This window comes from Pseudochaenichthys georgianus, chromosome 19, assembly GCF_902827115.2.
Source record: "Pseudochaenichthys georgianus chromosome 19, fPseGeo1.2, whole genome shotgun sequence".
In the NCBI taxonomy this organism is placed as follows: Eukaryota; Metazoa; Chordata; class Actinopteri; order Perciformes; family Channichthyidae; genus Pseudochaenichthys; species Pseudochaenichthys georgianus.
In genome coordinates, this window is record NC_047521.1 from 21,926,424 (window position 1) to 21,944,190 (window position 17,767).

The 17,767-nt window shown below is 44.0% G+C and overlaps 2 protein-coding genes across 3 annotated transcripts in view; both read right to left on the minus strand.

The window, feature by feature from the left end:
- Window positions 1-1,029: 1,029 nt before the first annotated feature.
- Window positions 1,030-5,517, minus strand: ccdc78 (coiled-coil domain containing 78). Its single transcript, XM_034107134.1, has 14 exons — window positions 5,455-5,517; window positions 5,080-5,208; window positions 4,912-4,998; window positions 4,482-4,838; window positions 3,875-3,913; window positions 3,665-3,753; window positions 3,355-3,436; window positions 3,125-3,250; window positions 2,837-3,033; window positions 2,076-2,253; window positions 1,547-1,590; window positions 1,374-1,479; window positions 1,173-1,269; window positions 1,030-1,115 (listed from the first exon to the last, which is right to left on the minus strand). Exons 1-14 carry the CDS (start codon window positions 5,515-5,517, stop codon window positions 1,030-1,032), a joined length of 1,680 nt encoding a protein of 559 aa, XP_033963025.1.
- Window positions 5,518-7,138: 1,621 nt separating this feature from the next.
- ift140 (intraflagellar transport 140 homolog (Chlamydomonas)) overlaps window positions 7,139-17,767 on the minus strand; it is a 29,373-nt gene continuing 18,744 nt past the window's right edge. For both annotated transcript variants that reach the window (XM_034107193.2, XM_034107194.2), the window contains exons 19-30: window positions 17,276-17,453; window positions 16,633-16,823; window positions 16,095-16,190; window positions 15,856-15,988; window positions 15,219-15,362; window positions 14,922-15,050; window positions 10,917-11,099; window positions 10,624-10,827; window positions 9,006-9,218; window positions 8,354-8,520; window positions 8,134-8,275; window positions 7,139-7,969 (exon numbers count right to left, since the gene is read on the minus strand). In XM_034107193.2, coding sequence (XP_033963084.1) covers window positions 7,790-7,969; window positions 8,134-8,275; window positions 8,354-8,520; window positions 9,006-9,218; window positions 10,624-10,827; window positions 10,917-11,099; window positions 14,922-15,050; window positions 15,219-15,362; window positions 15,856-15,988; window positions 16,095-16,190; window positions 16,633-16,823; window positions 17,276-17,453 — 1,960 coding nt within the window. In that variant the 3' untranslated portion in view covers window positions 7,139-7,789. The remainder of the gene's footprint in view (window positions 7,970-8,133; window positions 8,276-8,353; window positions 8,521-9,005; window positions 9,219-10,623; window positions 10,828-10,916; window positions 11,100-14,921; window positions 15,051-15,218; window positions 15,363-15,855; window positions 15,989-16,094; window positions 16,191-16,632; window positions 16,824-17,275; window positions 17,454-17,767) is intronic.

Consider the following 17,767-nt stretch of genomic DNA (forward strand, 5'->3'; position numbering starts at 1 on the left):
GCCGCAGTGAGGAGTGGTCCCCAGCACCCAGCGCTTTGGCACAGTGACTATGTTGGCACCGGCCCAAGCTGAACACCCCCCACCCCTTTTCCCAGGGCCCTGAGAGTGTAATACATTACCACCGAACTCCCACTTCCCATTCCTCTCAAACTTTCACACCCATGCTCCCTCCCTCCCACGGCTGGCATGGCCCCTGAAAAGGGGATTGGGGTGACATGCGTATGACTCTTTTCCCATCTCCTCAACTTTTCCCAGCATCCCCCAGAGTATTTTAACTTAAAGTTTTTATGTCTTTCCATATAAAACTCAACATAAATCTTACTATTTATTTTGACCAAACCTTTTTCCAAAGTACAGGGCTTTTAATATTTTAAAGCTATGCCAGCTATGCCGGGAAACCCAGCTACGGAACACACCGGAAAAAAATGCAGACCCTTTCACTGTTAAAGGGGTTTAAAGGGAATAGATGTCTATTCAAACCGACCCCGAGGTTATAAATATGAACCCTCATTCTGGAAAAAGCCTGGATTGTTTGCTCCATAGTTCTCCGAGCGGCATTGAGAGGGAAGTATTCACAGGCGTGTATGTGTCTGGGTAACATGTAATGACATTATTCTCACCAGGGTGACCCCTCATTGTCACCGCGCTTTCTTCTCCCGAGCTCGTGAAATTGACATAAGCTTTACAAACATTCCACACATTTTTTTCTCAAGGCCGGATTTCTTTTGGGGCCTTTCATAGAGAAAAAAGCACCAGAATGAGCAGCACCCCCTAGTGATGGGGTCAACACACACCATACATGCTCTCTGGTCTCAACAAGGGGTTCTGTTAGATTGATTAATTATATCCACTAAAAAAGGATTAAAAGTGTTTGAATTTCAATAAAACCAGGTTATAATCACTGGTTTGTGTATGGTTTCACTTAGAATGTGTGTTTATCATTTCCTGTAGGAGTTATATTTAAAAAAAAAAAAAAAAAGTAATTTAAAGTTATATCGCAGTATATGTTAGATTTTGTGTCCAGTTTTCTTAATGGAGAGTTGTATTAGCACTTTGGGAACGCCCGGTCTCCTGTATGCCATGCAGTCTGCAGAGGGGTGAGATCTCCTCCCTAGCTCACGATAATGATCTTCCAGAGGTAAACATTTAAAAAAAATGACACATTGGGTGACTTCCTGACCTTCCCAGGTGATTGTCAATATAGTCCTGCAACTCCGATACCTGCGCCTCGGCAACTGAAACCCTGGTGATGAGAAGTCTTTCTCTAAACTCACCTATAGAAAGAAAGATATACAAACCACTTTCAGTATGAAAGAACGTTTCTTCCTTCAAACCAAAGTGAGGTTATAAAATAGCTTTAGGGGTGAGAGCGCTTTGTTTACCAGTGTAGAGTCTGAGATCTCCTTCAGCTGCTTCCTTAAGTCTGACCAGGATTCCCCGCATGCCAATCTGATAAAGTTACATTTGTCATACTTTTTTCTGACATGATCCACAGCTGACCACATTTCACATTTGTCATTTGGTAAAATGCTAAATCGACACTCACTCATGACGGCTCAAATTCTGAACGGGCATTTTGAGGGCAACCACCTGCCACAGAAACAAGGTGAACGTATTGAATCAACAAGAACACGTCAATGTATGTAAAAAGATGACGTTATACAAGATACGATTCGGAAAAGGCCTGAATCTGAGCTGCGATTACTTGCTGCTAAAAAGTGAAAACTGTTTGAAAGTCATCTAATGACATTATAATAAACTTTTTTCCCCTAAATGTCAAACAGTTTTCTTTAAAACACATCTAAAATAAACAGTGACTGCAGTAGATGCTCAGACAGTCACTGTGACAACCACCCAGTTAGGATTTAATTACCCATCAATCAGTGCTCTGACATGAACTGCAGTCCTCCTCTGCAGCATTGAACCTTTTTGTTGCCGTAGGATACACTCTTTATTGTGCAGTTCATCGCTCAAAAACAAACAATGTGCTTTATATGGAAAGTTTAGACACAAAGAAGAATCCCCCAGACCAAATAAAAGCATTCACCAGACATAACAAAAGCAGATCAAGCCACTTCAAAGCGGCCATGTTTCTTTAGAGCTACCTGCAGCTGAGCCTCGTCCTGACGGCGCTGCTGGAGCTCCCTCTCTGTTTCCTCTCTGAGCTCAGAGGGCTCCAGGCTGAAGGGGGCTTCTGGAGGTCCAGGGTCAAGACGGCTCTCTGGCTGGGCCAAGATCTGCTCCCTCTGAAGCCTGAAGATCACAATGTTTCAAAGTGTCCAGTTACTCATGATGGATTCACTTGGAATGTGCTATTAATGGCAGGGTGGGTACTCGTTCTGGTTGATCAAAGCTAAGTCAGTGGAGTTGCAGTTATGGATTTTTTCATTAATTTTGAAACAGTGCCCGAGTCTTTTGAAATTGTGTTTACTTTTGATGCAACAGCACTGCTTTAAATCAAATGTGGCAAAATGATACTTGAGAGGTCTAATGATTAGGTTGAGCAATTCAAATATAAAAAGGCATTTAAATTTTTAAGTATTGCTGAAAATGTTTATCTCAGCCTGGGGTCAGACATCCTAAGATTAGATGTTGATGTAGAGGGTATACAGATGACTATACAAATACATGTAAGTACAATTCGGCTACAAACAAAGTTTCCTTTAATTTTAGATCTTTAATCTGTAGGTTTATGTTTAAGGAAAATCACAACTTGTATATATATCCCCTTTAAAAAGGGTCACGGGTAGACATGACTTTGTTGTTAAAGTTTGGGTAAAGTTAAACGGAGGACATAAAATACGGTTTTCCGTGTCCAAACGACAGTGAAGCACACCTGTACGCAACAAGGAGAGCATGATGGGTCTTGGTGATCTTCTGAAGTCTCTTCTTATAGGAGCGAGCAGCGGAGGCCAGCTGTTCCTCCCTCGCTCTGTAGGAGGAACGCACATCCTGAAGCATGCTGTCAACGTGTGCCCTCAACTTAGAAGCCTCTGGTGGGCTTTTACCCTCTCCTAGTCCATCAATGTACTCCTAAACTAAAGGCATGTAAATGGATGTTATGTTAAGATCTTAAAGTCCAGTAATACTTTGCAAAGAGGCTTTGGTGAGGACTGAAACTCACAGATAAGTCCCGTAAATGCCACACGAGTCTTAAACGATATTCCTCGTTCAGCTCTTTGACTTGAAGCTGCAGCTTTGAGTTTTCCTCTTCCGCCTCCTTCACTTGGCTCCGAGAGCACATCGGGGCCTTGGGTAGAAGAAACAACAAGTAAACATTCATTCAGAGGGTGGTTAACGGGGATGATATCTATAATCATTTGAGAAATGTTCTGGAAATCAGTTCCCGCTCACAGCACTCCGCTCAGACAGTTCCTGCTGGCGCTTACGGATCGCTCTCTTCTCGTCCTCCTGATGCTCGTTACCCATTTCCACCCTGATGACCAGACACAGGCTCAACAACAAGAGAGTAGCAAAGCAAACTCCAGACAGCCACATCACAGGGGGAGACCACATCACACACACAGCAAACAAACCCACGGTGCAGGACACAAATCAAAGGACGAACATCCTGAGATGGGTTTGGCTGTTTGGTGACTGGAAACGTAAAGATATTGATGTCTAATCCGAATTGAACTTGTGCACTATCAAATGACATACTCACACTTTCTCCTCCAGTTTCTTCTGTTGTTCCTCGTAGCTGTTTTTCATTTTCTCCAGCATGTCTTTGATCTCATCTTGGTTTCCAAGTAGCTTTGGGAGAGCATCTAAATGAACAGGCAAAGGAGGTTATTAGTTTACTGATGTCCGTAAAACATATGTGTAGGACACTGTTCCCAAGATTGAGGTATGTGTTTTGTATGAAAAGACTTACAGTGTTTTGCTCCTTGTCCAAAGCTCCCAGATTCTCTAGCTGTTAAAACAGTGGTGTTTACAATCAGAATTAACCAATGGCAAGTATAACAAATCAAATTAAAGATTACCTTTATCCCAAAATGTTATTTTCTTTAAGTGAAAAGAAAATGTATTTTATAAACATGATCTTTTTCCCAATTTCTTGCACGACCAATGCTTTTTTCTGCGAGTAGAACATGTAAAATGATGTGGAAAATATATATGTCCAATGGTAGAGTAAATCATATTGCACTGGTTGCATGTATTTTAGAGAAATGTGAGAAAGATAATCTTTTTTAAAAAGAAATTCAGCTTTATCCCATCATACATGGACGAAAGATGCAAACAACATTTCTTTAGGAAAGCTGGTTGGGATTAACGACATCTGTGTTAAAATCTGAGAGGTTCAAACCACAACACTATTTTTATTTTGTTGTCGGACAGACGGGCCAGTATAACAAAAGCCCCTAAAGTTCCTGCTATTGTAGTGACATGAACTCAGGAAATAATCTAGAAAATAAAAGTGCGTTTAACCAATTATATTTCCATCTAAAGAGCTGTGAGGAAAAATGAACATACTGTCTCACCTTGACTCTGTTATGTGACATGCTGCTGATCAAGGCCCTCACCCGGTCCAGCTCACAATGCAGCCCCCGGGTGGAGGTCTCCACGCTCTGCTGCTGCTCCTCCAGCTGCAGACGGAGGGCGTCCTGGGCCTGGGCCAGAGCCAGCAGCTCAGCACTCAGCTTCTCACCCTGGTTCTGCTCTTTATCATGGGCATCAGCCAGAGCCAAGTAACTGTTCTTCAGGGCAGTGTACTCCTCCGTCGGGTCTTGGCCACTCTTCTCTCCCACTTTTAGACAAGCCTCAGCAGACTGGAGTGCCCTGGATAAGTTGTCTCGCTCCATCTCAAGCTCCGTTATTGCACTGGCTTGATTCAATAGCTAAGAAGTGGAAATACAGTGCATCACAGTGTCAGTGATTCTATGTGTGGGTATGAAGAGTTAAGACCGTCACCTTGTTTTTCAGCTCAAACTTCTCTTCTTCAAATTGCTCCCTCATCTTGTTTGTCTGCATTTTCTCATCCACAAGCTCCTTAGATATCTGGAAGACGGGAACACAATGTATTCTGTTTCTATAATGAACACATTGTACACTTTTACTGTATATGCTCATGGACTCTACATTGAGTTTGCCCTCCTCACTTTGGATCAATCTGCAGGACAGATCTGTGTTGGAGCTGGCCAGGTAGCCCAGTCTGCACTCCAGGTAGCCCACTTTGGTGAAAAGGCGTTCATTTTCTCTCAGCTGCTGCTAAAGTAAAGTGAACAGAAACACTTGGTCTACAATGATATGACAAAGGCCTATTTTCAAAATAAGATTTCCATTGTTTTCAATCTTTTGCAGCTTCATATCAAGGACAATTAGCATGTTAGCATAGCACCACCTGACTTTGTGGTCCGAGTCCATTTCACCCATTAAGCCAAATTAGCTTACTTCAGTATCCAATTTCTGGGACAAAACGGGCCTGAAATAACTCAGTGTAGTGTTTGTACTTACGTTTTCTTCTGTTAAAGCTCGAAGTTGCTCATTTGAATTTAGCTCGTGGTCCTGTTTGTCCATCTGTATTCACTATCAACGACTAATTAAGCTAATTTACTCACTGTATCCACCAACACTAAGTTGCCATGGCCTCAACAACACACAACACTGTTTTTGTTGTATGTGTTGCCTATCTTTATATTTGAGGACACGAAACATCACCATAAGAACGTAGAAATGACAGTGAAAAATAAATCCATTTCCAGTGTATTTTACTTTCACCACTGCAGCTATCTTACTGTAGGCTACTTGTCTTTTGCCCGTATTTTATCACAAAAAAATTGATGTGGAACCTTCAGCAGCTGCATTATAGTATGAGATAAATGATAAAGTAATGTATTGTTTCAGCCTGGAGAAGAACAAGCGTCTCTCCTTTATAAAGCATTTGAGACACTGCTTCTGAAACACTGAACAACAGCGGCTGAAAGTTGATAGATGTCATTGCAGCGCCATCTTGTGCCAACAGTTGGAAAAGTACCACATTAGGAGCCACTATATCACTGCTAGAAACTTTTTGTTAAATACTGGGCGTCATTTGCGCTGGGGACGCTGGAGACACTTTTTGAAAGTGTAACTGTAAATTATAAATGTTATTTTTCAAGACTTAAAAAAAGACGGATTATTGGCTTCCTCAATAATTTTCCCATGGCCACACATAATGGTTCCTACGAAAATAGTCTGTAGCCTGACACTGTACATCCTGTCTGGATCAGTTTTATATAAAAAATGTTTTTAAAAAGTAATGTCTATAATTCTTGTTTTTATCACTTTCTTTTTTTAGTTTATAAGTTTCTTAATTAATTAGTTAATTTTTTTCTATTCTAGAATTTGTATTATTACATTTTTTATTATTATTTATTTATATTATTCTATTATTATTTATTCATTTTATTTTTGTCCCATTTTTATGTCCCATATTATAGGAACTGTTTAAAGTACATTTTGTACATTTAGTGTTGTCGTATCCACAGAATACAAGGCTACCAAGTAAAACAACATGGTCTGAAACAGGCACAGACACATACATATTTGAAAATTGAAAGTGATAATACATGTATGAATACATGTGTGTTCTGTTTTATTCACAACTCATATATTTTTATTTATACATTTATTTCGACATTTATTCATGTATTAATTTTTTCTCTTGTTAATTCCTTCCTGTATTTATTTTCACATTTATTTATTTATTCATGTATTTATTTCTTCCGTTTTTTTCACATTTATTTATTCCTGTATTTATGCATTTATTTATGTTGTACTTATGTCATGCTCTGTCCTCAATACCCGTGTGCTCGTTGTGTGCATAAAGGTACAAATTCACATCACAGCAAGACCTATAGTTGGGCGTACGTTGTTTTAAAAACACATTGGTGGTTCAGAGGTCTATGCATTGGTTTTTCATACAGGTGCTCGAGGTTCAACAACCAGGGGAGGGACATTATATAAATACCTCTACAGCTATAAAACCTTCCAAGCCAAACTGGGCAAATTCATTCTTAAAAAGTATTTTTATTAAAGTAACAGAACAATGCATTGTAATGTTTAACAAATTGGGTTCACATGTGCTAAGTAGAATTTGTTACAAGTTATCAAAAATAGCTGAAAAATGCTTTACAGAGATATGCCACTGAGAGAATACTTTCAATTAATGTATTGATTTAATAAAAAAACATTTTTACCAAATGCATGAAAACCACATGATCAGAACCAGGATTAAAACTCTAGAAAATCACACATTCAATGCAAAACTTAGATATAAAATCAAGCAATTAAGCTCAAAGGTTTTTTTCAATTCTGCAGCTCTAAAATTACGGATTCCAGGATTGAAAGCCGACTGGATTTTCACAGATAACAGGCTGGATTACTTGTGTTAAACATTTTGAATAGTGAACATTCTGTAGAATTTGGTATATCTTGTTCTATCTATTTTAACATGAGCATAAATAAATCAAAGCTTTACAATTATAGTCTCTAGTGTTGATGCCTTCAACTTGTCCTCAGTCACACTAGGGATTTTCAGTCACACTGTATTGCAGGTCAAAGCATATTTTTTTGAGGTAGAAGACATTCTCTCAGGTCAGCTCTCGTAATGAGTGTGGAAGTGTTTTTAATAATCTCATGTGCTCTTGGTGTAGCGTCCAAACTGCACAGTTGTTCCCGGTCTGAGACTCTTGCATATTCATGCATTTGAACATGCAGATTCTTCATACACATGAATAAAGAATCCAAAAATATGAAAATAAATATATTATATTGTTTTACAAAATAGAAAATGATCAATGAGACCTATTTAAGATACATTTAAGTCCTCCTCCACTTCATCGTCCTCCTTTGCAATGGGTCTGTTGTCGCCACGGTCCATGAGTACACCCATCTCTTTCTGCAGGGACTCCAGGCTGGCCGGGCTGACGTAGTACCTGACGTTCTGAGAGGGCAACAGCCTCTGGAGCTCCTCCAGCTTACGGTAGGCCTGGAGAAGAAACATGGAAAGAGGATAAAGAGCTGACTGTTTATTTTAGGAGTTTTTAGAACCGTTAATCTAAAAAAGGTAGCATTTCCTATGACAGGTTGCTGATATTTTCTTTAACCGACATGTCATTTCACCGAATAAAAAAGCTAGAAAAAAAGAGTTACCATTTGGAAGTTGCCTTGCTGACAGTGGTGCTCCACCAAGAAACCATATGCATCTCCAATCCTGACAGCAGGGTCCAACTCCGGCTCCTCCAGCAGCGCTTCACACAACTGCACCGCCTCACCAGGATCCTCCACATACAACCTGCAGACAAAGGACAAGATTAAGATCAACACAAATAACTTGTATACAAAAGAAAACAAGTATGAGTTGTGTGCTTACATTCGTGCGTGGACAAACTTCTTGATGAGTGTGATTCTGTGCTGCAGGTCAGCCAGTCTCACTTCCTGTTGTCCCGCTGAAGGGTCTTTTGCTTTTGAGACGCACTTGAAGGCCTCAGTCAGAGCATCGAGAGCCTTTTCATAGTTCTGGTAATCATCAATCTCAACCTTGATGATGATCAAAAAGAGGAAACTTGTTTCATTTCTATTTCAAATGAATATAATTTGCCTCAAAGCAACCTTACAATTGTATGTATTTTTCATCTGACTATACTTAAAGCTCTTATAATAAATTATTGTAAAAAAAGAAAAACACCGCAAACAAACAAACAAACACTAGTCTATTTTCCAGTCAATCATTTCAACAAAAATATAACTGCAGCAAATATATTATATATACACTTTTTGAAAGCTTGTCATTTTCCTTGAGCATTCCCAATTAAAGTGGTAACTAAGAACATCTATCACAGTATCTCATCTGTAGAATTGTATAACCTACTGTTTATCAAAGGCAACATTTTACCTGTAGAACATGCTTGTTATTTAAGAATGCTGACTTGAATTGAGCAGCTTAAAAATGCTTAATGTCAATTTGTTACCAGGAAAGTACCAATTAACATAACATGGACGGATGTTCTTATATTTAGCTCTACCTGAGCACAGGCTTCATAGAAGCCAGCCAGCAGGTCCGGTGCCCTGCCTTTAGTGTAGAAACCAATGATTGTCTTCAAGATCTCCGGATTTTTCCGCCAGTCCAGAGACTGGAGGTAGTTGGCGGCCATGATGAAAAGCTCCTTCTGACGACAAACATTGGCGAAGAATATAATTTTCTCCGTGTCGCCCGATTTGAGAAGTGCCCTCATCGCCTGTTTGGAAAAAGTACAATCAAACATAATATAGGTACAAATATTTCATATGTTAAAGAGAAAGGTTTGGATGTTTTGAATTCACTGCTTAATCTTGCAGTCAGACAACAACAATATGTTTACCTCACAGAACACAGAAGTTGATGCTGTACTGATATAGATTTTCTCGCGTGGGCCTTACTTTGAGATGGCTAAAACACAATTTGCTAATATCCACTTAAACAGCATTACGTTGCTTTGATCCAGGAGTGGAGTGCACCAGCTGGGCATAAGCTGGGCGTAACTCTACGTCCGACGTAGAACCGAAGGTTAAGACCAAACTAAAGTTATGACTAGTGCACCACTTAGACTTAAGCCCTGTATGCGTTGCGCCCGGGTGTAACTTTTACGCCTAGTATGGAGCAGGCGTAAATCGGAAAGACAGACTAGTATCCATAGTAACGTAAAACAGGCAAGAAGGATATTAACGATGGCAGGGCGTCTTGTTTACATGTTTAACAATGAAAGGGCATTAAGAAGAGAAAGAGTCGTCCGTGATTGAACAAACCCACTGGACATCGATTCAGACAGTGAACTGATAGAGAGGTTTCGTTTCGGCAGACAAGCCCTTTTTGATTTAATCGAGGAGATCTCCCCTCAACTCCAGCACGGATCAGACCGAAACGCTGCGCTCTCCCCAACCTTGCAGGTGCTGATTGCGCTCAGATTCTACGCGAACGGGGCCTTTCAAAAATACTGTGGGAGACATGATTAATGTTCATCGTACAACTGCATGTCGGGCTATAAGACACGTTGGCCCTCCAGCACCGATTTCTTTCTCCGTCAGTTCCCGCTGTAGCTCTGACAAATCCCTCTTTCTCTTTCGGGGTGTGGCCATTTGGGATTCCACTTGAGTCATCGCTGACGCTGTGGGAATTCCCTCTTCTCTGCGGTCCTCTGAGTCTGTAAAATGGCGTTGCTTGGCAACAATTACTGTTTCGCGTGTATTCACGTGGACGCGCATCTTAAGACCAGGCGCAGCTACGCCCGAGACTAGTCAGGCTTGGTGCACTCGGTGTAAATTCGAATCACTACGTCGGACGTAGCTAAGCCCGACGTTAGAGTGAAGCCCTACTTTTTTACGCCCATCTGGTGCACTCCACTCCTGAACCATAACTATTGTCTGCTTCACAAAACTGGGAACGTGTCGACTGCCATCTACTGCGATTAAAAGACTGACTATGGAAAAGTTCCTCACACAACCCCACATCATCTAAACTATCCCTTCAAATCGCATGTTATGCACATTTTGATTATGCTACATTAGGTTGACAGAACAGATCAAAGTAGTCCTCTTGCCAAGATACAAACACGTTGTAAGCGTGCAGAGAATCCCTATAGTGTTTCCTTCACACCACAGTGTTACCTTGAGCTTGTTTCCCGCCTGTGTGTATTTCTTGGTGGCCAGGTGGTAATTCCCCTGGCGCATGCAGCAGTCCGCTATCCTCTCCAGCAGCTCCTTTCGAGCCTCTTCAGATAAATCCTTTGAGTCGGTGACCGTCATCCTTTCTGCCAGCTCCTCTGTGATGGTCAGGCTCTGGGTCACACACAGCTCCAGGGCTTGATGGTACTTTGGTCACACACAAAGGAAAAGACACATATGAGCACACACATATAAAATGGTATTTCCATGTGTAAAAGATCATGTGTAACAAACACCTTCTTTGCTGCTACCAGTAACTCCACAGCCTTCTCATACTGGGAGTGCGTGATGAAGAAGTCGGAGCAGCGTGCCAGGAGGGCGGGGTCGGAGTACTCGTTCAGATCCTCAGCGATCAGCTGGAGGGCAGAGAACTGCTGCGTGGCAAAGGCCAGCTCCAGAGCTTTAGAAACATAACCAGCCTGCAGTGGAGAAATTACAAAAAAACATTCTACTGTTAGAAAGTGGAAAAACTAATTCAAATAGTATTTAAATATATGTATTGTGAAATACCACACTTTTGTAGGACACTACGTGTGAATAAAGTAAACATCTTTAACCAATAGAAATCCTCCTAAGTCAATTACTTACAATAAGTCAATTATATTTAGCATTACAAGTTTTCTGAAATTGTATGTTTAAATATGCAAATTAGGCATTATGTTTTACTAACTTTTAGGGAATTTGGGAGAAATATGCTGACAAAATAAGAAATATTGTAGTGAATTAAGTGGCTAAATGTTATTTGGTTTATATAGGGATATTTTACTTTAAATATCCATCCATCCATCCATCTTCTCCCGCTTATCCGTGGTCGGGTCGCGGGGGTAGCAGTTCCAGCAGAGAGCCCCAAACTTTCTTTTCCCTGGCGACATCAACCAGCTCTGACTGGGGGATCCCAAGGCGCTCCCAGGCCAGCGAAGAGATATAATCCCTCCACCTGGTCCTAGGTCTACCCCTTGGTCTCTTCCCAGCTGGACGTGCCTGGAACACCTCCCTAGGGAGGCGGCCAGGTGGCATCCTAACTAGGTGCCCGAACCACCTCAACTGGCTTCTTTCGACGCGAAGGAGGAGCGGCTCAACTCCGAGTCCCTCCCTGATGACCGAACTTCTCACCTTATCTCTAAGGGAGACACCAGCCACCCGGCGGAGGAAACCCATCTCGGCCGCTTGTATCCGCGATCTCGTTCTTTCGGTCATGACCCATCCTTCATGACCATAGGTGAGGGTAGGAACGAAAATGGCCGGGTAGACAGAGAGCTTTGCCTTCCGGCTCAGCTCCCTTTTCGTCACAACGGTGCGGTAAAGCGACTGCAATACCGCTCCCGCTGCTCCGATTCTCCGGCCCATCTCACGCTCCATTGATCCCTCACTCGAGAACAAGACCCCGAGATACTTGAACTCCTTCACTTGGGGTAAGGACTCATTCCCTACTTGGAGTGGACAGTCCATCGGTTTCCTGCTGAGAACCATGGCCTCAGATTTGGAGGTGCTGATCCTCATCCCAGCCGCTTCACACTCGGTTGCGAACTGATCCAGTGAGTGCTGAAGGTCGCAGACCGATGAAGCCATCAGAACCACATCATCTGCAAAAAGCAGTGGTGCAATCCTTAGTCCACCGAACTGCAGACCCCCCCCCCCACGACTACGCCTCGAAATCCGATCCATGTATATTACAAACAGGATTGGTGACAAAGCGCAGCCCTGGCGGAGGCCAACCCTCACCGGAAATGGGTCCGACTTACTGCCGAGGACCCGGACACAGCTCTCGCTTTGGGAGTACAGAGATTGGATGGCCCTGAGTAGAGACCCCCTCACCCCATACTCCCGCAGCACCTCCCACAGTAACTCCCTGGGAACCCGGTCATACGCCTTCTCCAAGTCTACAAAACACATGTAGACCGGATAAGCGTACTCCCAGGCCCCCTCCAGGATCCTTGCGAGAGTAAAAAGCTGATCCGTCGTTCCACGACCAGGACGGAATCCGCATTGTTCCTCCTCAATCTGAGGTTCGACAATCGGCCTGACCCTCCTTTCGAGTACCTTGGAGTAAACTTTCCCGGGGAGGCTGAGTAGTGTGATGCCTCTGTAATTGGCACACACCCTCTGATCCCCCTTTTTGAAAAGGGGGACCACCACCCCGGTCTGCCACTCCTTCGGTACCGTTTCCGACTTCCACGCAACGTTGATGAGACGTGTCAACCATGACAGTCCCTCAACACCCAGAGCCTTCAGCATTTCCGGGCGGATCTCATCCACCCCCGGGGCTTTGCCACTGTGGAGTTGTTTGACGACCTCAGTGACCTCCCCCCGGGAGATTGGCGTTGATCCCCCGTCATACTCCAGCTCTGCCTCTAACATAGAGGGCGGAGTTGTCGGGTTCAGGAGTTCCTCAAAGTGTTCCTTCCAACGTCCCAACACTCCATCAGTTGAGGTCAACAACGTCCCATCCTTACTGTACACAGCTTGGATGGTTCCCTGCTTCCCCCTCCTGAGGTGTCGGACAGTTTTCCAGAACAACTTTGGTGCCGCCCGAAAGTCCTTCTCCATGTCTTCTCCGAACTTCTCCCACACCCGCTGCTTTGCCTCGGCCACGGATGAGGCTGCTGCCCTTCGGGCCTGTCGGTACCTTGCAACTGCTTCGGGAGTCCCCCGGGATAACAAATCCCTGAAGGCCTCCTTCTTCAGTCGGACGGCTTCCCTGACCACCGGTGTCCACCAGGAGGTTCGAGGGTTACCGCCCCTTGAGGCACCTAAGACCTTGAGACCACAGCTCCCCACCGCGGCTTCGGCAATAGAGGCTTTGAACACCGACCACTCTGGTTCAATGTCCCCAACCTCCACAGGAATGCCCGAAAAGCTCCGCCGGAGGTGTGAGTTGAAGGCCTCCTGAACTTGGGCCTCCTCCAGACGTTCCCAGTTCACCCGAACTACACGTTTGGGCTTACCAGGTCTATCCAGAGGCTTCCCCCGCCACTCGACCCAACTCACCACCAGATGGTGATCAGTTGACAACTCCGCCCCTCTCTTTACCCGAGTGTCCAAAACATACGGCCTCAGGTCCGATGATACGATAACGAAATCGATCATGGACCTTCTGCCTAGGGTGCTCTGGTACCACGTACACAAACATGGTGTTTGTTATGGCCAATCCATGACTAGCACAGAAGTCCAGTAACAAACCACCACTCCGGTTCAGATCAGGGGGGCCGTTCCTCCCAATCACGCCCCTCCAAGTGTCTCCATCATTGCCCACATGTGCGTTGAAGTCTCCCAGCAAGACTAAGGAGTCCCCTTCAGGAGCCCCATACAGGACTCTTTCCAGGGTCTCCAAGAAGGCCGAATACTCTGAACTGCTGTTGGGTGCATAAGCACACACAACAGTCAGAGTTTTCCCCCCCATAACCCGCAGGCGTAGGGAGGCGACCCTCTCGTCCACTGGGGTAAACTCCAACAACGAAGCACCTAACCGGGGACTTGTGAGTATCCCCACACCCGCCCGGCGCCTCACACCTTGAGCAACTCCGGAGAAGAATAGAGTCCAACCCCTATCCAGAAGTAAGGTTCCAGAGCCGACGCTGTGCGTAGAGGTGAGCCCAACCAGATCCAACTGGTACCGCTCCACCTCCCGCACAAGCTCCGGCTCCTTCCCCCCCAGAGAGGTGACGTTCCACGTCCCCAAAGCCAGCTTCTGCCGCCTGGGTCTGGTCCGTCGAGACCCTCCGCTTTCACTGCCACCCGTCTGGCAGCGCACCCGACCCCATCGATGTTTCCCGTAGGTGGTGGGCCCGCGGAGGTGTTGCCCACGTTGCCTTTTCGGGCTGGGCCCGGCCGGGCTCCGTGGCAAGCCCGGCCACCAGACGCTCGCCGACGAGTCCTCCTTCTGGGCCTGGCTCCAGAAGGGGACCCCGGGCTTCCTCCGGGCCGGGTATCCTCACTTCTTGTTTTTCCTTTCATGAGGTCTTTTGAACCAATCTTAGTCTGGCCCCTTGCCTGAGACCAATTTGCCATGGGAGACCCTACCAGGAACACAAGGTTCCAGACAACACAGCCCCCAGGTTCATCAGGGCACACAAACCTCTCTACCACGGTAAGGTGCTGGTTCTTTAAATATCCCTAACTCAAAATGGACCCATCACATGAAAAAGATATGCCTTGTTACTGCCCCCTGGTGGAATGATTTAGAATGCATCAACCTGAACGTAACCTCTATCATTCAGAAATTAAATAAATGTATGAGGGACCTTGTGGTAGAGTGCGACGGCTCGGTCCATGTGGGTTTCTTTCTCCTCGTAGTAACAGGCCGCCTCCATCATGTCCTCCGCGTTACTGAGCAGAGCCAAATTCATCAGCTGGTCATCCAGACCGTTCTCCTGTGTACACACGATACACACACGTCAACAACCAACCAAGAGTACGACAGAAAACACAACAAGATCAATGAATGAAAAAAACATGCTTAAGAAATAGAGAATAAACAGCATTGCTGCCAGTAAACATTAAGGTAAATGTGGAGAAATCTGCGCAGTGGAGAGCTTTACCTTACAAAGTCGGATGGCGTTGTTGTAGGCCTGGGCTCGTGTGTAGAAGTGGACGGCCTGTTTGATGTCTTCATGGCCCTCGTAGTGTCTGGCCAGGTGATAGGACGCTGCCCTGTCCCCTGTGTCATTGGCTATCTCAGATGCCTGGTGTAACAAATAAATACTTTCGAAAATTATGAAATGATATGAAATGAAAGAGTCCACAGTTATGAAATTAACTGAACAAATTTTCTGGCAAGCTTTTCACAACAACAGTAAAGCAATTGCTTATTTCATGTTGAATCTCATGGCTCGATGCTTGAGTTTGTGTGTTCTGTGTTATTATATATTTGTTGTCATTTTTTTTTTTCCATTAGTTTTTTCTCTCATGCACGTGTTAATTTTTTACCCATTTTTATGTATTTTAATTATGGAGCAAATAAACTAAAAGTGCTGCTTACTATGTGAATACAATTACTGTGTTTCCTACTGAAATACATACCTTTGGGTCAAGACCAAATAATCACACTTAAATTACAAAATAAAGAGCATCTATATTTGAAAGCAAGCTAGTTTGTTGTGTGCAATTCCAAAAATAAGTTAAATGTAATTATTTGATTTAATAAAATATTACAAATGTTATAGAAACTTATGTCACCTTCTGAATGTTGCCCATGTAGCAGTGGACTCGAACCAGAGAGAGGTAATCCTGAGCGCTCTCATAGAAACGCAGCGCTGAGTCCATGTCCGACTGGCTCTCCAGGTACTGAGCCCACCACTTATAGATGTTCCTGAAGAGAAAACATGATTACCGTAGTGTGTGCATGTAGTACGGAAATCACGTGACATAATGTTCAGATCAACATTTGTGTCCATCAAGAGAAGCTCTGGACTTACTTGTCTTTCATTTTGTTAACGTAGATCTCTAGGGACGATGTGTCATCCTGGAGCATTCTGGGAACTTCGACCCTGTGTGTGTCTGATTTCTCATAACTGTAACACAAAGGTTAGAATAGACAGAATTGGAAGGGATGAAACCCTCTTAATGGTCACACATGCAGAGCACTCAGCACACACAGTGAAATGTGTTCTCTGCTTTTAACCCATCCTAGTGCCAGGAGTCTAGTGCTAGGAGCAGTGGGCAGCTATTGCACAGCGCCCGGGGAGAAATGGGAGTGGGGGGGTGTCCAGTGCCTTGCTCAAGGGCACCACGGCAGGGCAGGAGGTGAACTGGGACCTCTCCAAGTAGCAGTCCACACTCCATATTTTAGGTCTGGTCGGGGACTTGAACCGGCGACCCTACGGCTCACAGTCCAAGCCCCTACTGACTGAGCCACTGCCGGAAAGTTGGCAGTCACACTATGTTTCCATTGTACAGTTGACCATTTTTGTATACTGTATCTCTGACACAAAACCCCATCAGAGTGTGTCTTACTATGTGAGGGCCAGCGTCTTATTGCCTATAGACTCCAGGTATTTGGCATGGCTGTAGTAGGTGGTGCGCAGATGGATGCGATCGTGGCTCTCTGCTGTTTCCAAAGCCAGCTTCCATTGGCCAGAAGCCTGGTAGAAGTTGTTCAGCAGGTCATAGCGCTGACAGCACTTGAACAACTTTTCGGCATCTTCCTATTGGAGCACAGGAAGAGAGGATGGAAAGATAAATGCTTTTGGTGGGGAAAGTCCCGTAGTCTGCGTGGTGCCCTGCTTAGGCCTAAAAAGAGGACGTGAGCTAAAGGATGTGGCATTATATGTTGGGGTTATTTATGAAGAATAGAGAAGTAAGATTTGAAGTAAAAAGGATCGTCTCTCCACTTTTATTATCTTGTATATCTTTATTGCATCGTCCTGCTTATCTGTTTTTGAATGTATGTTGTGTTTGTCTGAAGTTAAATGACAGAAGAAAGAATGGCTGAATAAAAGAAAGAAGAATATGTAAAATGAAAGAAGATTCTACAGCCAAAAATCTGCATTGTCTTTAAGGTACTCCATAAATAGGGCACAGAGAATATGCACACAAGCCACTCGATTAGCCTGTTTGTGTCTTTGTACATTTACACATGAATACTTGGACATCTTACCAGCATGCCGAGCTGAATGGCTAACATAGCCACTTGTGCTTCTGGCTCCGGCTCCGTCTCCACCTCTCGCAGTGCTTTTGCTGCCCTGGCATTTCCCATATTCCCAAGACACACGCGTGCCACATCCAGCCGGCGGGTTTTCACACACATCCGCGCCATGTTTTCCCATACCGCTTCACTACAGGGAAAAGAGAAATGGCTCGAATGTAAGCACAATGTGTAGACCCCTGCAGTGGCATTGTGTTATTTGACAGATACGCATATTTACAGTTTATTTTTATATTTTAAGAACCAAACCCTTAGTATGCAAGGAGAAATTGTGACAAAGCTGTCCAAAAATGTACCTGTAGACCCATTACTGTAGTATTATTTCAACATCTTTCACGATTATAAGAAAGGATCACCAAATACTTTTTGCACACAAATATGGAGATACTAATATGTGTGCAGGATTTTAAGGTGTACTTTTCTATGCCTGTCTTTCCTTTATTT